Source organism: Lepus europaeus, chromosome 6, assembly GCF_033115175.1.
Source record: "Lepus europaeus isolate LE1 chromosome 6, mLepTim1.pri, whole genome shotgun sequence".
NCBI classification, from domain to species: Eukaryota; Metazoa; Chordata; class Mammalia; order Lagomorpha; family Leporidae; genus Lepus; species Lepus europaeus.
The window spans coordinates 90,665,156-90,685,026 of record NC_084832.1 but is presented as its reverse complement, the minus strand read 5'-3'; the positions used below and the strand labels follow the sequence as shown (position 1 = coordinate 90,685,026).

The following is a 19,871-nucleotide window of genomic DNA, read 5'->3' as shown; positions in this document are numbered from 1 at the left end:
TTAGATTTATTATGAAATGAATCGGGGGAGGGGAAGTAAAAGTTTAATTTAATTTAAAGCAGTTCTTACTCAATGGGCCCTTTTGTTCTTTTAGCGATCGTTAAGCCAAGTGTTGGGTGCCTGCTCATTTGCTCCCGTGCTTTCTACCGCAGGTGCTGGCCTCCTCTGAGCAGCGGGATGCGCCCAGCAGGTGCCAGAGCCAGTCCGATGGCCTTGGAGGTGAGGGGCTGCAGGTGGGGCCGGCGGACTCCGATGTGCACGGGGGTCTGAGCCTCGCCGCCCTGTGGCCGCGGGCGCCCCACCCCGAGAACATGACCACGGCCCAGAACGGCCATGGGCAAGGGGCTGCCATCGCCTGTTCAGCCTGCGAGCCGCAGGACCCCAGCACGGCGACGTGTGAGCATGGAGGCTATGGCGGCGACGCAGAGGCGCAGGGGGCCCGGCTCGGCCCTTCCAGGCTCGTGCGCCTTTTCTCCGTGAGTCGGAAGAGAATGGGCGCCAACCCTGAGAGGCCCCGCTCACTGGTCCTCGTGGGGAATTCCTCGACGTGGAACGCGCTGGCCTCCTTCCGGAAAATGGGCTCTTTCAAAAAGCTGAAGTCTTCAGTCCTACAAGGGATTCAGAACCGAGAGGGGTCGGACCCCTGGAAGGAGGAGGCGTCAGAACGCGACCCGGCCAAACCCCTGGCCAACGGTGCGGGGCCAGGGGGCCCGGCCCGCAGGGGCTCCCCCTCGGCGTCGACGAGGGAGCCCCACAGGACCGGGCAGGAGGCGGCGTCCGACTGCTCAGACCCCGAGGACGCCGACGACGACGCCTTCCAGAGGAGCACCCACCGCTCCCGCAGCATCCGCAGGGCCTATGGCCTAGGCCGCATCAGCTTGGCGGACGCAGAGAAGCGCCAGGGCCCCCGGGGCCACGCCGGGCCTCTGTCCCCGGTCATGCAGGAGCCCACCCTGTGCGAGATCCTAGTGAAAGACTCCGAGAACAACAGCATCGTCTACCGGAGGAGCAAGAGCACAGACAACCTGAGCTTCCTGAAAAAGAGCTCCTTCAAACGCAAGTCCACGTCCAACCTGGCCGACCTGCGCGGGGCGCAGGAAAAGCCGCAGGCGCCGCCCCGGACCCTGAGCAGCTCCTCCGCGGACTCGGAAAAGCTCGGCGGGTCCGAGAGAAGGACGAAGCGCTGGCGGAGCCCGATCAGGGCCAAGGACTTCGACAGGGTCCTCAAACTCGTGAGCAACGTGACCGACGCCGCCTGGAAGAGAGAGGGCCCTAAGAGCGGCGCCGCGTCTCCCGTGGGAGCCCCATCCCCCGTGGGAGCCCCGTCCCCCGTGGGGGCCCCGTCCCCCGTGGAGGCCCCGTCCCCCGTGGAGGCCCCGCCGAGGCTCGGGCTGCACAGCAGGCTGCACGACGACTACTCCCGCCGGGTGTCCAGCTGCAGCGAGCGGGATAGAAGGCGTGCGGCGTCACCCGCGCTCAGCGCCCCCGTGTCCTGCGCCGCAGCCGCCTCCCGAGTTGCCCGAATAGACGTTGACACCGCTGTGTTTCCGCTGGAAGCCCGAAACTCTCGTGCGTCGGAAAGCGATGGCCCCTGTGCCAGCAGCACCTCTTCAAGTCTCATGGCTTTGGAATCACCCAGCAGAGACCCCAGTGAGCCGCTGTCGGGCAGCCAGTTCACCTTGGAGCCCGAGCAGCCTCCCACCCCGCTGAGGCCCACCTCGCCCAAGCCCCAGAGCCCCCAGAGCCCCCAGAGCCCTGGGCTGCTCAAGTATCCCAACACTCTCAGTGCGCCATCGCTGAGTTCGGTGGAAAGTGAAGAACAGGCCGAGGACCCTGCTCAGCGGAGGATCCTGCAGGAGGCCGTGCAGACCGCGGGCAGCGAAGAACACAGCAGGCACGCCGGCCCCGGGAGCCATCCTCAGCTGACCCTCTGCGGGGCAGCTGGTCGGGAGGAAAGGAATGAGGAGGTAGGTGTCCGCGCGGGGCGACCTGGGTGCTGGCAGCGAGATTTCCAAGCTGCTCGGGGATTGTCCTTGGTCCTTACCCTTCCTCCCGCAGAGACTGCGTGTCCCTGGGCGAATTGTGTCACCGAGATTAGTGGGAACGGAAGTTGTCCCGGGTTCACGGGTTTTTAACATGAATTGCTAAGGTGTGAATTCCTTGAGATGACATTTACAGCACCACTCATTCCCAAGGCACTATTTGTTGGATTCTGGGTGGAGGGAGAGACCCCGAAAAGCCCTCTTCCACTCCATTCAGCTGTTAGGTACTTTCTGGTTATTCATTATGGAAGCAGTTTTTATTACCCGTGTCTGACTTCTGTATATTTTAAGCTGTTTCTCTGCCCTTTCGAGCAGACATCTAAATGAAATGCTTTGTGTTAAGAGACCCTTAGTTGTTCTGAATCTGTTTTCTTTCCTGGGAGTGGATTAGGAACATGCCGTTTGATACCTGTCAACCCCTGAAGGATGCTTGTTCAGAGAGATTTTTATGATGGTTATTGTGCTTATTTTTAGAGTAGAGCATAAGGATTTCGTGAATTGAGTCAGGTAGTTACTGTCAAGGCTACAAGAGCAATGTTCTTTTCATATCCTTCAAACATGCAGGCATTTTTACTCTGTAATTTTCATTGTTTAAATGCACTCAGTAATACTTACCTTACACAGCTGAACGAGGTGGGAGTGCATCCATGTGGATTTACTGCAAATTATTCCTCGTGTACATCCTGAGATGATCTTAGAGGCATAAATGGGTGCTTGCCATGGGAAATAGTTTCCCAGCAGGCGCTCCTTCCCACCGACCCCTGGAGAGCACCTCCCTCCGTGTTAAAAGTCCGATGAGTGACTGCATAGCAATGTATGCAAACACAAAAGCCAGCACACAGCCAGACTGCCATCCATATTTTTGACCTTTGCTGTAGAGACACATAGATAGTAGAGCCTTTCAAGAAAGACCTAAAAAGTAGAACTACTGTAGAGAACTTACAGGAGATTCAGCTCAGCCTGGAGGATCCCTGGTTGCTCAGAGCCCTGGGCAGCCTGAGAACAGAGGCAGCCTCACTCCTGTGGATTGGGTTCCCCCAGGGGCCTCAGGGCTGGTTTGTCCATCAAAGATCTTGAATATTGATGACTACCCACTCATTTGCATATTGTGAAAAGAAGCCAGTGAAACAGTTGTAAGACACAGGACCAGTTGGCAGCCTTGGGAAGGAGTCCCAACTCCATCAGGTGTGGTCTGAACAAGTGGCAACACCTGACCCGATGTGAGCATCACTCATGCCTGGCTGCTCCACTGAAACCTTCCTGAGTCTAGAAGGTTCTTTCTGTGGTAAGGGCAAGATTTTATTTTCTGTTTAACAAAATGACTCTTAAAAATGTTTTATTCCTAAGTATATATTAGATGCAAGATTTAGTGTCTGACTTAGTCATTTGCCAAGTTGTGTGTGTATGTGTGCTTGCTGTTAATTACATATGATTTAATTTCTCCCCACAAGGGATCACCAGTGAGAAAAAACATTGGTATTGAAATTCTGTTTATAAAAGTGCACACATGGTGATAATTCTACAAATTCGCCTCAAGATGTTTATCACATTTTAAAGTAGCATTAATTTCCTTGAAATTCTTATAAAAAAGAGAAAGTGCAAGAATAATGATGATTTTATACAATTTGCATGTTATAGACTGGGAATCACTGAAGTTACTTGCAGAACAGTGCTTGTAAAAAATAACCTACAAGCTTCTCTTTTAGCCGGTGCTTGGAAACAGTACAAACAAAATGAAGCAAATAAAAAAAACCTTTGCAAAATTCAAGAATTCTGGACCTCATGGATTAAAAACAGTTTTATCTATTCAAATAGCATTACACAAGATTGAATTTTCTGCCTTGTATTTTAATATGCAGCCTGTTACTTTTTATCTAGTTTATTCGTAGTATAGTTCTACTTTGAAGTTTAAAGCAAATTTAAGCTGTTTCTATTGTTGAATGTAAAAAGGTGGAAGATACATATATTATGATTCTATACAAATGTGTACAGTATACTTGCAAAGAATCATGGGAAACATAAAAAATGCATGGATTTCAGGCTTTTTTTTTTTTTGCAAGAAAATAAATGTATCTTTTAATTCCATTTTCCATGAACTTGTTTAAGCACCTCACATTATAGTGCACTTTCACTAAGCAAGAATATCTTTTATTTAGAATCATTTCTTTTTAACGTACTTCCCTACGATGAAAAAATAATCTTTGAAAAGTTATAAGCAGTTTAAGAAGATCCTGCATGGCTGGGAATCAGCTAGAAACTTGTGCTGCTTTTATTTACAAAGCATGTTCTACTTCTGCCACCTAGTGGTGAGTTTTGCTGTTCAAACTGTTTGGTGCAGGTCCCTAAAGTTGTCACCTGCTTGAAAAACGCATCTTGGCATTTACTTGTTGGTAGTGCTGCCTGGTCCCTATAAATGTACAAGCACAGAAGTTTAGAGTGTTACAGCTGGTTTCTGAATAGGACTTTGACATTCTGTTCCTGCAGTAGGTGGTTCTTTAATTAATTTTTTAAGATTTATCTTATTTATTTGAAAGATGGTGGGGTAGGGGGTGTTTTCCATCTGCTGGTTCACTCCCCAAATGGCCACAACAGCTGGAACCGAGCTGATCTGAAGCCAGGAGCCAGGAGCTTCTTCTGGGTCTCCCACATGGGAGCAGGGGCCCAATGAGTTGGGCCATCCTCTGCTGCTTTCCCGGGCACATTAGCAGGGGGCTGGACTTGAACTGGTGCCCATGTGGGATGCTGGTGCTGCAGGCCTGGGATTTAACCCACTGTGCCACAGCACTGGCCCCCTAATTTATTTTTAAATTTCTTTATTTTTATTTATTTGAAAGGCAGAGACAGAGGAAGATCTTCCATCCACTGGTTCACTCTCCAAGTGTCTACAGTAGTCAGGGCTGGGCTAAGCTGAAGCTAGGAGCCTATAACTCCATCTGGGTCTCTCACATGGGTGACAGAGAATCAAGAATTTGAACCATTGCCTGCTGCCTTCCAGGATATGTGATAGCAGGAAACTGGAATCAGAAGCAGAGCTGGTAGTGGAACCCATTCATTCTTACTGGGATGCAGGCATTCCAAGCAGTGTCTTAACCTTTGTGCCAAATGTTCAACCCTAGATAGCTCTTTTAAATAACATGAGCCAGTTGTGGGGCCAGCATTGCGGCATAACAGGTAAAGCCACCACCTGCCATGCCAGCACCTATACAGGCACTAGTTTGTATCCCAGCTGCTCCACTTCCAATCCAGCTCCCTGCTAATGGCCTGGGGAAAGCAGCAGAGGTTGGCCCAGGTGCTTGGACTCCTGCGCCCACGTGGAAGACCCGGAGGAAGTTCCTGGCTTGGCCTGGCCCAGCCCCAGCTTTTGTGGCCACTTGGGGAATGAGCCAGACCTCTCTCTCTCTCAGTAACTCTGCCTTTTAGATACATAAATAAATCTTAAAACAAAACAGTCATGTCCCTTTCTAGGACAAACTATAGTCTTTTGATAAGTGTTTCTAATTTGGTGGACCATGGCTCTGCTATTAAAATATTGATAATGTTGACAAACTGGGCAAAAACTGTTCAACTTCTCATGGCCTCGATCTTCTCAAGGGTGAAATGTGGAATGTCTTCATCTGCCTTTATCTAAGAACCAATGAAACTATGCATGTTGAACTCTTGGCCCAGCATTCTAACACTGGCTGCCACTGTGTGCTTGTCCCTGTCCACTCAGATGAGTTTTCCATCCTAGATTGACGTGACTGCTTAAGACGGCATGAGGGGCTGGTGCTGTGGTGTAGCAGGTTAAGCTGCCGCTTGCAGTGCCAGCATGCCATATGGGTGCCAGTTTGAGACCCGGCTGCTCCACTTCCAGTCCAGCTCTCTGCTATGGCCTGGGAAAGCAGTGGAAGATGGCCCAAGTCCTTGGGCCCCTGCACCCATGTGGGAGACCCAGAAGAGGATCCTGGCTTCGGATTGGTGCAGCTCTGGCCATTGCGGCCAGTTGGGGAGTGAACCAGTGGATGGAAGACCTCTCTCTTTATCTGTCTCTCTGCCTCTCCTTTTCTCTTTGTGTAACTCTGACTTTCAAATAAATAAATAAATCTTTAAAAAGAAAAAAAGACAGGGGTGAGTTAAGGTCAGTTTCCTCCAGAGCTCTTTTTTTTTTTTTTTTTTTTTTATGGAACACTGTATTATAGTCTTAAGAGCATTGGGAAATTCTTCAAGCAATAGTTGACAATCATTAATTTTTGAAAATGCACTGAGTTGTCATGTAATGTAGCATTGATATGTTCATTCAATAATGGGCCACCCTGAATGTGTTGAGCACGTAGCAGGTGTCTGTGCTCTCTGAGGGACATGGGTAATGCCAGTGAGTATGCATGTGCGTCCAGATGTGTCTGACTCAGGAGAACTGTGCAGGATGGGTTAGACGCCACACAAGAGGATTTCAGAAGAACTGCAGTTCTCACCCAAGTATCGGCTTCACCAGGGTAACTGAATCTGAGCTGGGAAAGCAGTGGAAGATGGTCTCCCCGTACCCACGTGGGAGACCTAGAGGAAGCTCCTGGCTCCTGGCTCCTGGCTTGGAGGATTGGCACAGCTCCGGCTATTGCTGCCATCTGGGGAGTGAATCAGTGGATGGAAGACCTCTTTCTCTCTCTGCCTCTGCCTCTCTGTAACTCCACCTTTCAAATAAATAAATAAATCTTTGAAAAAAAATGGAGTAGGATTTCTACAGGTAGTTATGAATAGGATAGCGGGACACTTCAATAAGATGCAGTAGCTTGGGTAGGTGTGCAGAGATATTCTGTGATTGGAGAGAATTGGAAGTAATATAACTTGATTTTTATATAGGGTAATAATCCAAGTTAAGATGAAACTGTTAAGTCTAAATCACAAGCACTCTGAATTCCAGGGTAAAGAGTCTATGAAGAATAGTCAGACCTTGGTGTATCCATAGGAGTGTTTCCAAGACCTTCCAAAATCTGCAGATGCCCAAATCCCTTATGGGAGTAGCATTTGCATGGAACCTGCATACATCCTCCTGTAGACTTTGCATCATCTCTGGATGACTTACAACACCTAATACAATGTAAATGCTGCGTGGATAGTTGTTATACACATTGTTTAGGAAGTATGGCAAGAAAAAAGTCTACAAATGTTTCAGTGCAGGATAAAGGTTTCCCCCAAATATTTTCCCTCGAGGTTGGTAGGATTGGCAGGTGCAAACTCCCTAGATACGACTGCACTTAGTAAGCACTGAGAGACCAGAAACATTTATGAGCAGAGACAAGATAGGCTAGACCTGTGCTGAAGAGAACTGAATTCACTGTGGATAAAGAGAATCAGGAAGAAAGGCGCCCAGAGGAAAAAGCTGTCAGGAGTTTATTGTTCAAGAGCTGTCAGGTGATCAGGGCGTGAAATGTAAATAAGGGGTGGACGTGGAAGAGGTAAAGGAGGAGCAGCAGTGGCTGACACTGGAAGTCAGACCACGCACAACTGATAGTTATACCCATGGTTTGTCCACACCTGCTGTGTGCCAGGCATAGGGAAAACAAATAGTTAAAAAAAAAAAAAATGCGTCCTTATCCTTGTGAGTTCGTAGTCTAATTGGTAGCCTGGAATGTATCCAGGCAGTTTGCACTCTGTGATAAGTGCTGCTCCTGAGAACCTACAGTGCCATGGGAGCACCAGGCTGGAATTAATAACTGCAGGTGAAAAGCAGCAGAACAGAAGAGCTGGATGGGATATTACAGGAGGAGTGGGGCCGGGGGCCCAGGGTAACAGTGAGGAGTGGCCTGGTCTTCCACCAGGAGGAGGCAGGTACTGCAGCTGGGTCTCTGCTCTGCTGCTCACTAGTTCTCTGCCTTTGCTAAATGGTCTTCTCACCTCTCTCCCCTGTAAATGGGGTGATAAGAGTTATCACTGCGTAGGGTGACTGTGAAGAGTAAATGAAGCGAGAGCCCAGTGTCGTGGTGCAGCGGTTAAGCCTATACTCGGGATGCCTGCATTCCATGTCACAATGCCTGGGTTCAAGTCCTGCCTCTGCTTCCAATCCAGCTTCCTGCTAATGTGCACCCCAGAGGTAACAGATGATGACTCAAGTACTTGGGTCCCTGCCACCCACGTGGGAGACCAATATGGAGCTCCTGGCTCCTCATTTCAGCCTGACCCAGCCCTGATTGTTGTGGGCATTTGGGAAGGGAAACGGTAGGTGAAAGATATTCTCTCTCTCATTCTCACTTTCAAATAAAAACAAATAAATCTGCTTTTTTGCTGCATCTAATGCGAGAATGAAGACCATTTGCAACAATCAGACTATCAACATTCCAGAAAATGTTGACGTCAACCTAAAGAGGTGCAGAGTTATCGTGAGGAGTCCCAGAGGAACCCTGTGGGGGGACTTCAGTCACTCAGGCTCCCTGGAAAGGAAAAGCAGAGGCTGTGGGTTGACAAATGGTGGGGAAGTAGAAAGGAACTGGCAACCGTTCGCACTGTCTGTAGACATGGGCAGAATCTGATCGCGGGGGTTACACGGGGCTCTGTTTCAAGATGAAGTCTGTGCATGCTCACTTTCCCATCAGTGTGGCTGTTCAGAAGAATGGGTCTCTTGTTATCCTCCAAGATTTCCTGGGTGAAAAGTACATCCCTAGGGTTCGGATGAGGCACGGTGTTACTTGTTCATATCTCAAGCCCAGAGAGATGAATGAGTCCTCAGAAGGAAGGACACTGAGCTTGTTTGAAATTCAGCTGCCTTGATTCAGCAGGCAGCAACAGTTAAAAACAAGGATATCGGGAAATTTAGGGATGGTTATGTCTCTGAAAAAGGAACAGTTGCGGAGGGGTGGGAGTGTGGGTGGGAGGGCTGATATGGTGGGAAGAATAACTATATTCCTAAAGTTGTACTTAGGAAATTTGTATTCCTTAAAAAATAAATTAAAAAATAGTTAACTGGCAAAAAAAAAAGATCTAAAAGTTGTCTGGCCACAGAAACAAGAACCTGATTATGCCTCATGGCATTTTAATAATGCAATAAAGGATTTATTGATTTGGCCCTTCTAAATAAGTAAATAAATAAACCTTAAAACAATAAAATAAATGAGGTGAGATAGGTTCCGAACAGCCCTGAGTCTGTCTGCAGATACGTGTCCAGTGAAGGGACTGACCTGCTGTGACCAGGGAACTGCAAATTGCTGGCCGTAACTTCCTTAGGAGCTGGGCGGGTGGAGAAGTGGGAGATAAGGTTGTCAGATAGGTCTGAGCTTGATTAGTGAGGGCCTCACTGAGGCCTGTGGATCTGGACTTTGTCCTGCAGGCAGTGGAAGGGCAGAGATTGTGTTGAGCAGGCCTGCAGCACAGAACACTTGTGTGGCTGAGGTGGACCAGACCAGCTTGTAGACAGGGTTGGGGTGCGGTGGCCAAGAGAGACACTGTCTCTCAGTACTTGAGTCCAGGGGTTTGAGATGGAGGGATGGAATGGGTTCATTAAAATTTTTTTAAAAAATTTTTTATTTATTTGAGAGGCAAAGACGGACAAATAGAGACATCTCCCATCCACTGGTTCACTCCTCCAAATGCTCATACCAGCGGGGGCTGGGCTGGGGCCAGGATCTCAATTCGAGTCTCTCATGTGGGTCGTAAGGACCCAACCACTCAGCCATTGCCTGCTGCCTCCCAGGGTCGCAGTTTCTATTTTTAACGTGTGTTTGGATGTTGATGGGAGAAAGCTCTCAAAGATGGTAGGTGACTGGGTAGACTTGTGCTTTGGCATGCCACCAATCAACAAACCACCAACAGAACTGAGTGGACGGAGAGAGGAAGGGTTCTTTTTTATTTTTTTTCCCTAAAGATTTATTAATTGATTTATTTGAAAGGCAAAGTTACAGAGAGAGGGAGAAAGAGAGAGATCAATCTTCCATCTGCTCATTCACGCCCCAAATGGCCACAATAGCCAAGGGTGACCCAAGCCAAACCCAGGAGCCTGGAATTCCATCCAAGTGTCCCACGTGGGTGGTGGGCCATCTTCTGTTTCTTTCCCAGACTATTAGCAGGGAACTGGATCAGAAGTGGAGCAGCCAGAATTTGAACCAGTGCTGACATGGGATGCTGGTTTCACAGGCTGTGGCTTAACACAGCTGTGCCACAACACTGACCCCCGAGGACTGCAGAATTCGTGGCAGTACCAAAAGCCAAAAGGTCTAAAATAAGGCCTCCCTGTAACCTTGTAGTTCTGGAATACTCCTGGTGATGAACAGGGGCTAAAATCAGAACTGCTTTGAATTGGAATGAAGGATTGTGGAGTTTTATGATGGTAATGGATGATACTTCATAAATAATGAAAGCTCAAAGGTACATATTAATTAGAAGAACAAATCCATGATACAATTTAGACTGTAGATTGTCAAAGCATTACTGTTTTAAAATATTTATTTTCATTTTTATTTAACAAGCATAGACAGACAGATAGCTTCCACCTGCTGGTTCACTCCCTAGATGCCCACAACAGCCAGGGCTGAAACCAAGAGCCCAAAACTCAATCCAGGTGTCCATGTGGGTGGTTGGGACTCAACCACCTGGGCCATCAGCTCCTGTTTCCCAGCGTGTACATAAGTAGGAAGCTGGATTGCAAGCAGAGGAGCTGGGACTTAAACCCAGCACTTTCATATGGGATGCAGGTGTCCCACTGGTGACTTACCCATTATGCCAAATGCTTACCTGCAGACGTTACTCATTAGGCACCCAATGTCCAGTTAGGGGATATTAAGCATTCTGGAGTTTAGAAATTATACATAACTGGTCCAAAGATCCATTTCTAGAAGCAGAAAGATGATGTGTTTATGGAAATAAATATAACCCCAAAAAATTTGCCCAAGATTTTCTCAGCAATCTTACTGAGGTATAAATTGCATAGCATTCAATTCATCCATTGTAAGTATACAGTTTACTGAGTTTCAGGACATTTACAGTTGTGCAGCTGCTGCCATAGTTAAAAGACAAACACTTCCATCACCCTGAACAGTTCTCCCAGGCCCCTTTGCAGCCAGTCCCTGTTCCCATCCAAGAGCAGGCAACTGCTGGTCTGCCTTCTGTATCTATCCTTTTTCTTAAGTAAATGATTCATGTTCAGAGGTCACCACTATCTAATTTTATTTTTAAATTTTATTTATTTATTGAGAGGCAGAGTTAAACAATTAGAGAAAGAGAGAGACACAGAGAGAGAGACAGAGACAGAGAGAAAGGTCTTCCACCCACTAGTTTACTCCCCAAATGGCCACAACAGTTGGAGCTGGGCCAACCTGAAGCCAGGAGTCAGGAGCTTCCTCCTGGTCTCTCACATGCATGCAGGGGCCCAAGCACTAAGGCCATCCTCCACTGCTCTCCCAGACCGTAGCAGAGAGCTGGATTAGAAGAAGAGCAGCCAGGATATGAGCCAGTGCCCTTGTGGGATGCTGACACTGCAGGCAGAGGTTTAGCCCCCTATACCACAGTGCAGGCTCCTCAGATATTTTTTGATCCAGGGTTCTCTAAACCTAAGGATGCAGAATCTGTAAATATGGAAACCAACTGTAATTGTCTTCTCATCACACTACAAAGCACCCCATGAGGGGTAAATACCTGTTGTATATCCACTCCAGGGTGGCTATTCAGGTATTATTATAAAGTACTGATGGTCACAGCAGATGATAACAAAATGCTAAATTCAATAGAAAAATGTATAACAGCACAAACAATATTTGAAAATTATCTTTGTACCAATAATTGCAATTTTGTGATTTAAGTTCTAGGACTTCCTTCTCATAGAGAATGAATGAGAGAGAACTCAGTGGAGCAGTAGATGACTTGCATTCTCTGTGGCATAAAAACCACCAGCAGTTCAACAAAAGAAGTAGGATTACTGGAAGTCCATAGGTAAAACAACAAAACTAAACAATTAGCCTTGGTGTGATATTCAAAAATGACTACAAATAAAGCATATCCCTAAGTGTAAGAGCTAAAAATCACACATCTTGGGGCCAGCGCTGTGGCGCGCAGGGTTAAAGTCCCAGCCTGCAGCGCCAGCATCCCATATGTGCGCTGGCTCGAGTCCCGGTTGCTCCTCTTCTGATCTAGCTCTCTGCTATGACCTGGGAAAGCAGTGGAAGATGGTCCAAGTCCTTGGGCCCCTGCACCCATGTGGGAGACCCGGAGGAAGCTCCTGGCTCCTGGCTTTGGATCAGCTCAGCTCTAGCCATTGCGGTCATTTGGGGAGTGAACCAGAAGAATGGAAGACCTCTCTCTCTGTTTCTCCTTCTCTCTCTGTGTAACTCTGACTTTCAAATAAATAAAATAATTCTAAAAAAATAAAAAAATCACAAAACTTCCAGAGTGTAACCTAGGAGAAAATCTCTATGACTTTGGGATAGATAAAGATTTCTTAGGTCTAACACCAAAAACACACAAAACTATTAACTTTGTTTTCATCAACACAGGAAACATTTGTTCTTTGAAATCCTTTATTCACAAAAAAACAAAAAAGACCCATCAGCCTGTGAGACAATATTTGCAAAGCAAATCTGTACTGTAGATTTTGTTTGTCATAAGTCTCTATACAATACAGTATAACAAATGTTTACATAGCAGTTGCATTATATCAAGAGTATATGTAATCTAGAGAGGATTTAAAGCATATGAATGTGATTAGGATCTATGAAGATACTGTACCAATTTATGTAAGCAACTTGTACCAATGAAGATTTTGTACATAAGGCCCTGGAACCAACTTTTGTGTGAGCTTAAGTTTTCCTAGAGTGTTTATAGTTTATGTCATTTGTTTTTTCTTTCATCAGGAGAAAAATTCATAGAGAAAAAAATCTGTTGCTGAAATCTTAAACCATAGAAATTCAGATCATGAGTCTAAATATGAAAGTAGCTTTTTACTTTAACAACTGAGTCATTTTCAAACTTTTGAAAATAAATTTCCACTTGCTCTGTGAAGAGCAAGTGCTCCCGATTACATAAGGTACTCCTTTTCCAGTGGAAAGTTTCACAGTATTTCTGAATGGGTGTGCAACTTTTGACAGGCCGTGGGACTCTGTAAACTTGAAAAACAGCTTCTGAGATGGTTTCTAAAACTGTGAAAGTTAAACATGCATGTGGGTTTTTAACTTTCCAGTGGCTCATTTCTAGAGTAGTTTTTCTGCCGTGAAATGTCACCAAATAGGATTTTGACTTTAAAAGCTGTGGGGCAGAGGGAGACAGAGTCACAAACCCGTGTACCTGAGTGAGCCTCTCGTTGCTAGCTTGTATAGAAATGATCACAGGTTTGCACCTTTGGCCCAGCAGTCAGAGCCACCTTAGTGGGGATGCCACATCCCCCATCTCTTGTGCGTCTGGGCTGGAATCTCATTGTGGCTCCCAGTTCCCACTTCCTGCTAATGTGCACATGGGAGGCAGCAGCTGATGCCTCAGGTAGTTAGATTTCTGCCAGCTACATGGGAGAACTGGACTGAGTTCCCCGTTCCTGGCTTTAAGATTATTGTAGGTATTTGAGAAGTCAGCCAGTAGATGGGAGTTCTCTGTCTCTCAAGTTAAAAAAAAATTAAACAGATTACCATAATAACCATTTATTATCAGCTATCAGTTATACACCATTCATATTAATGCTGTGCATATTGAGCTCTCTAAAGTTTATGAGGAGCGAGCATTGTGGCACAGAGGGTAAAGCTGCCACTTGGGATATGTCCTATAGCTGAGTGACAGTTCCAGTCCTGGCTGTGCTGCTTCTCATGCAGCTTCTTGTTCATGAGCTTGAGGAGGCAGTGGATGATGTCTCAAGGGCCTGGTCCCCTGCCACTGATGTTGATGGAGTTCCAGTCTCCTGGCAATACAGGTTTTTAAAAATAAAGCTTACGGGGCTGGCGCTGTGGCATAGTGGGTAAAGCCCCCGCCTGCAGTACCAGCATCCCATATGGGCGCCAGTTCGAGACTCGACTGCTCCACTTCTGATCCAGCTCTCTGCTATGGCCTGGGACAGCAATAAAAGATGGCCCAAGTCCTTGGGCCCCTGCACCTGTGTGGAAGACCCAGAAGAAGCTCTTGGCTCCTGGCTTCAGATCGGCACAGCTCTGGCTATTGCGGCCAAATAGGGAGTGAACCAGGGGGTGGAAGACCTCTCTCTCTCTCTTTCTCTTTCTCTCTCTCTCTCTCTCTCTCTCTCTCTCTCTCTCTGCCTCTCCTTCTCTCTCTGTGTATCTGACTTTCAAATAAATAAATCTTCCAAAAAATAAAGCTTATGAAATACTTAGATGAAATTATATGAACTGGCATCATAAGATATTCACCAAAGTTCTCTTTTTTCTCTCTTTTTAAGAAGTTATTTATTTATGTGAAAAAGAGAGTGACAGAGAGAGAAAAATCTTCCATCCACGGGTTTACTCCCCAAATGCTACAACAGCTAGGGCTAGGCCAGGCTGAAGCCAGGAGCCAGGAACTACATCCAGGTCTCCCAAGTACTTGACCTTAGCTGCTGCCTCTCAGGTATAAGAGCAAGAAGCTGGATGGGAAGCCGAGTGGCTAAGGTTTGAACTGACACTCTGTTATGGGATGTGGTGTCATAAACAGTGGCTTAGTCCCAAAGAGACAAATATCATTTGTTTTCCCTGATCGGTGACAACTGAGCACCAAAGGGAAAACCTGTTGAAGTGAAATGGACACTATAAGAAACAATGAACTGATCAGCTCTTGTCCTGACTCTAGATGTACAATGTAATACTTTATCCTTTTTAGTATTTGTTGTTGTTGTTGTTGTTCTAGTACTAGTGGTTGAACTCTGTAATTAACAAACAATTATTCTTAGGTGTTTACATTTTAACTGAAAAGTGATCCCTGTTAAATTTCAGAGTGGAAAAATAGAGGGAGGAGATGTACAATTTGGGACATGCACAATCAGACTTGCCCCAAATGATGGAGTTAGAAAAGTGCCAGGGGATTCCAATACAATCCCATCAAGGTGGCATGTACCAATGCCATCTCACTAGTCAAGTGATCAATTTCAGTTCACATTCGATGGCTCTGATAGGTCTAAGAAACAAAGGGATCACACAAACAAGACAAGTGTCTGCTAATACTGATAGAATCAAAAAGGGAGAGAAGGATCCAACTTGGGAAGTGGGATACACAGCAGACTCATAGAATGGCAGACGTCCTAAACAACACTCTGGCCTCAGAATCAGCCCTTAAGGCATTCGGATCTGGCTGAAGAGCCCATGAGAGTATTGTAGGCATGGAAAGCCAAGATACCATGGAAAAAAAAAAAAGAAGAAGACCTAAATGAAAGATCTCTGTGAGTGAGATCCCAGTGGAAAGAACGGGGCCATCAAAGAAGGAGGTACCTTTCTCTGAAGGGAGGAGAGAACTTCCACTTTGACTATGACCCTATCGGAATAAGATCAAAGTCAGTGAACTCTAAAGGCTTCCATAGCCCTGGCAACTCATGACTAGAGCCTAGGGAGATTACTGACGCCATGAACAGGAATGTCAAATTGTTAAGTCAGCAACAGAAGTCACTGTGTACTTACATCCCATGTGGGATCTGTCCTTAGTGTGTTATCTAATGTGCAGTGATGCTATAACTAGTACTGAAACAGTATTTTTACACTTTGTGTTTCTGCATGGGTACAAACTGATGAGATCTTTACTAATTATATACTGAATCGATCTTCTGTATATAAAGATAATTGGAAATGAAAAAAAAAAAACCTGGTGTTAAATTGGAAATGGCATAGAAAATTAATTAATTTTTTAAAAAAATATTATGTAGGATCTCTGTCTTTAATGTGCTGTACACTCTTATTTAATGCTATAACTAGTACTTCAACAGTATTTTTTTCACTTTGTGTTGCTATATGGGGGCAAACTGTTGAAATCGTTACCTAATATATACTAAACTGATCTTCTGTATATAAAGAGAATTGAAAATGAAAATAAATAAATAAATAAACAGCGGCTTAACCCACTGCACCACAAGGCTGGCTCCTATTATTTTCTGTTAGTGCCTTATTTTAATTTGAGAATAGCAAAGGCCCAATATGCCATGCCGAAGTCCTAAAATACACAAAGGTAAACTTTAGTATTCTCTTGGGGAAGTTTTAATTTCATGGTTATGAAACCGCGTATTTATATGCTTTTCTCTGGTTCTCATTTTCTCTTCTCAAGCTTTCCTGTAAAAATTAAGATAAAAGAGCATTTAAGGGGTGGGTGTTGTGGTACAGAGGATTAAGCCACTGGCGTCTTCACGCTCCTGTTTCATTTATGCATTGAAAAACGTGCTTCTGAGAAGGTGTCTGTAGGTTTCCCCCGGTTGCCCGGGGCACCTGTTATCAGAGCCTCCCCTCCTCCATGAAGCCCCCTCAACTAAGGGAAGGAATGTCCACAGGGTTCCGCCTCCCTCCTGTACATGTATATGCCAAGGACTTGCAGTGGGCAGCAGAAAAGACAGGGGGTTAGAAATCAGATGGATTGAGAGGTCCCGCCCCTTTCTGGCTCTGTGTATTTATTTGAGCTGCAGGGTTTCGATCAGTTACTTGTGGATAGTGCCTGCCTCCACAGAGTGACTGTGAAGGTTAACCAGGAAATGTGTACCTGGCACAGGTCTGGCACGTCGCAGGCATTCAGAAACCACTGCTTTCATTCCTGCCATTGTCGCAGCCCTCTCCACGTTGGTTGTCAAATGCTTTCCCTTCTCGCTTCCATTTCTGTGGCTGTTCCTGAATCCCGGGTCAGGATCTGGGACCCTGGAGCCCTGGGAAAACCTGGGCGGTGACTTACTAATATGCCTCTTCAGAACACCTGTGGGCTTTCTGAGTCTCTCTCTCTGCTGTATTTATTCTTCAAATCGTCACAGAGCGTTTTTAATTTCCTAGTTTACAGAGTTGGCTTCTGAATCACTTAGTTGTCTGACCTGTCCGTCTCCTAGGGTTGGTGTTTCGTTCTCTCGCAGTGCTCGCGGGCTCGCGGGCAGCAGCGTCTGCAGGGCTCCGGGGGCAGACCGCACGCCTGCCCCAGCTCCAGGTGGCGGCCGGCTGCCCCGCTCTTGCTCAGCTTGCTGCAGCGTTGTTCTGGCCCCTGCCCCTACTCTCGCGGCTTGCTTCCTCTTGTGTTGGTCCACGTCGACATTTCCCTCCTCTTTTTTTTTTTTTTTTTTTTTTTGACAGGTAGAGTGGACAGTGAGAGAGACAGAGAGAAAGGTCTTCCTTTATAAAGTTGGTTCACCCTCCAATGGCCACTGTGGCTGGCGCACCGCGCTGATCTGAAGCCAGGAGCCAGGTGTTTCTCCTGGTCTCCCATGCGGGTGCAGGGCCCAAGCACTTGGGCCATCCTCCACTGCACTCCCGGGCCACAGCAGAGAGCTGGCCTGGAAGAGGGGCAACCGGGATAGAATCCGGCGCCCCTACCGGGACTTAGAACGCGGTGTGCCGGCGCCGCAGGTGGAGGATTAGCCTATTGAGCCGCGGCGCTGGCAACATTTCCCTCCTCTTACGAGGACCTCAGCCGTTTGGATTGGAGCCCGCCTAACCCACGGTAACTTCATTTTTAACCTGATTATGTCTGTAAAGATCCCATCTCCAAATACAATCGTGTTCACAGGTATCTGAGGTTAGGCCTCCCACTTATCTTTTTTGGGGGGCACAACTCCCCCCCAACACTTGCTCTCTGACCCTGTATATTGACTGTGGGTCAGGCTTCTGAATTGCATATATGGGAAATCAAATTATTTCATAAAATCTTTCCTTTTTTCCCCCTTGGGTTAATTGCTTTTCCTGTGGTTTCAAAAAAAGGCTTGGAGGGTCTAACAGGGGGTGACAAGTTGGTATTGGTTCTCTATTTTTGCAAACTGAACAAAGAAATCTTGTAGAGGAAGCAAATGGGTCATACTGAGTAGGGAAAGTGCTTTGAAAGTGCACAGGGAAGCAAGAGTTAAAAGAACAGTGACTCCACCAAAAAGTCTGTTTACAAACGTTTATGACTAGGGTGTGAATTAGCCAGTCAAGCTTACAGGGCCCTGAGTGATCCAAAGCTGAGACTGTTGGATTGGACGAGGCAGGGCTCTGAGATGGCCACGTAGGTCTCCGGCTGTAGAGTTTTAAAGGCAAGAAAGACTGCCGAGAGCGATGGACATGATCCATTGCTTGTTTCTACAGTGTGTCTGTGGGGCACCGCTGCCCATGGCCCAGTCCAAGGTAGGCTCTCTGCTGGGGGTGGGGGTGAGGGTGGGGGTGGGGAGCGTTTGCTGGGGGGCGGGGGCGGTATGTTTGGAGTTCAAGATAACAGCAGTCAGGACTTAACTTTGCCTCCAAAGACTCCGCTTCAGGATATCCATCAAGGTTCAGATCTGTTTGATGAGGAGGCTGGCTAGCTCCCTTCTGGCTGAGAACGGTGCCTGAACGGGAGCTTACATCTGAAGGGCTGCCCCGCTCCTCCCTCTCTCCATTTTTCCCGGGAGTAAAGTGGACATTTCCGCTTTGTGATTGCCCTGTTACCTGGGCTCTGCAGTTCCTAGAACACTCAGGGCCTTTTACAGAGGGTGTTTTCTCCCTTTATGTTTTCAGTGGGGCTCCAGAAATACGGAAACTAGACTCACAGTTGGTTTAGGTAGGCGTTGCCCCATGCCGGGGCGGCAGCTGACGCTGAGGCCTCATGGCGTTGGAGGATTAGTCCCCAGTCTCTCCACCTCCTGCGTGTGGCCTGCTTTGGGCATACCTGCCTTACCCAGCCTGGGTTCCTTCCTGGAGTACTTCCTTATTTCAACATCAGTGGAAACAAAACAAAACAAACAACTGCCCCCCCCCCCCAAAAAAAAAAAAAAGGAAAAAAACAAGCTGCATGTTGTATAATTGCAATAAGAAAACGAATGCAAGGCTGGCGCCGTGGCTTAACAGGCTAATCCTCCGCCTTGCGGCGCCGGCACACCGGGTTCTAGTCCCGGTTGGGGCGCCGGATTCTATCCCGGTTGCCCCTCTTCCAGGCCAGCTCTCTGCTATGGCCCGGGAAGGCAGTGGAGGATGGCCCAAGTGCTTGGGCCCTGCACCCGCATGGGAGACCAGGATAAGCACCTGGCTCCTGGCTTCGGATCAGCGATATGCGCCTGCCGCAGCGGCCATTGGAGGGTGAACCAACTTTATAAAGGAAGACCTTTCTCTCTGTCTCTCTCTCTCACTATCCACTCTGCCTGTCAAAAAAAAAGAGAAAAAAAAAAAAAGAAAACGAATGCAAACCAAAAATATATATATAAAAACAAAACCGAATCACTGCTTCTACATTTGTGAGCAGTTAAAGTACTCCTTGCTCATGTCTTCTCACAGGGTGGTAATAGAAATGAACATATTCTCACTGTGTATTCAAGTTGTCTGTGCCATTTGATACAGTAATTTATTTAAACCATCTGTAATAATCTGTGTTTCGTACATAATGCAAAAAATACTGTTTTCTATGATTTCTCTGATATTTTACCATGGTGTTGCTGGGGAGGAAAAACTTTTCCTTGCCCCTTACATGCAGTTCTTGGGGGCCTGTGAATTAAACTGACAAGTGTAAGGTTAGGAAAAGAAAAGGCAGGTGTTTATTCCTGAGTGTGAGTGTGTGTGTGTGTGTGTGTGAGAGAGAGAGAGAGAGAGAGAGAGAGTTAGTTCACAGACAGCGTGACTCAAGAAGGCAGCTAGAATGTGAGGGTTACGTATTGTCTTCATAGTGGAAGGGACAGGAGAGAAGGAAACTTAGGAGAAAGCAAACGGATGACAGTAGGAAAGGTGAATGTGCTTTTAGGGAAGTAGATGGAGATGGAGTGTTTAGAAATGGCTCCTTCGGGGCCGA

At 46.8% G+C, this 19,871-nt stretch overlaps 1 protein-coding gene and 1 pseudogene across 2 annotated transcripts in view; both read left to right on the top strand.

The window, feature by feature from the left end:
- Window positions 1–247: 247 nt before the first annotated feature.
- Window positions 248–19,871, top strand: part of SPATA13 (spermatogenesis associated 13) — a 92,625-nt gene continuing 73,001 nt past the window's right edge. Inside the window, exons 1-2 of one of the 2 annotated variants that reach the window (XM_062194563.1) lie at window positions 248–1,319; window positions 1,374–1,967. In XM_062194563.1, the coding sequence (XP_062050547.1) occupies window positions 312–1,319; window positions 1,374–1,967 (1,602 nt within the window). In that variant the 5' untranslated portion in view covers window positions 248–311. Of the gene's footprint in view, window positions 1,968–19,871 lie in introns of both variants that reach the window. The other variant, XM_062194562.1, reaches the window with a different exon arrangement.
- On the top strand, window positions 8,318–9,422 carry LOC133762558 (large ribosomal subunit protein uL6-like; annotated as a pseudogene).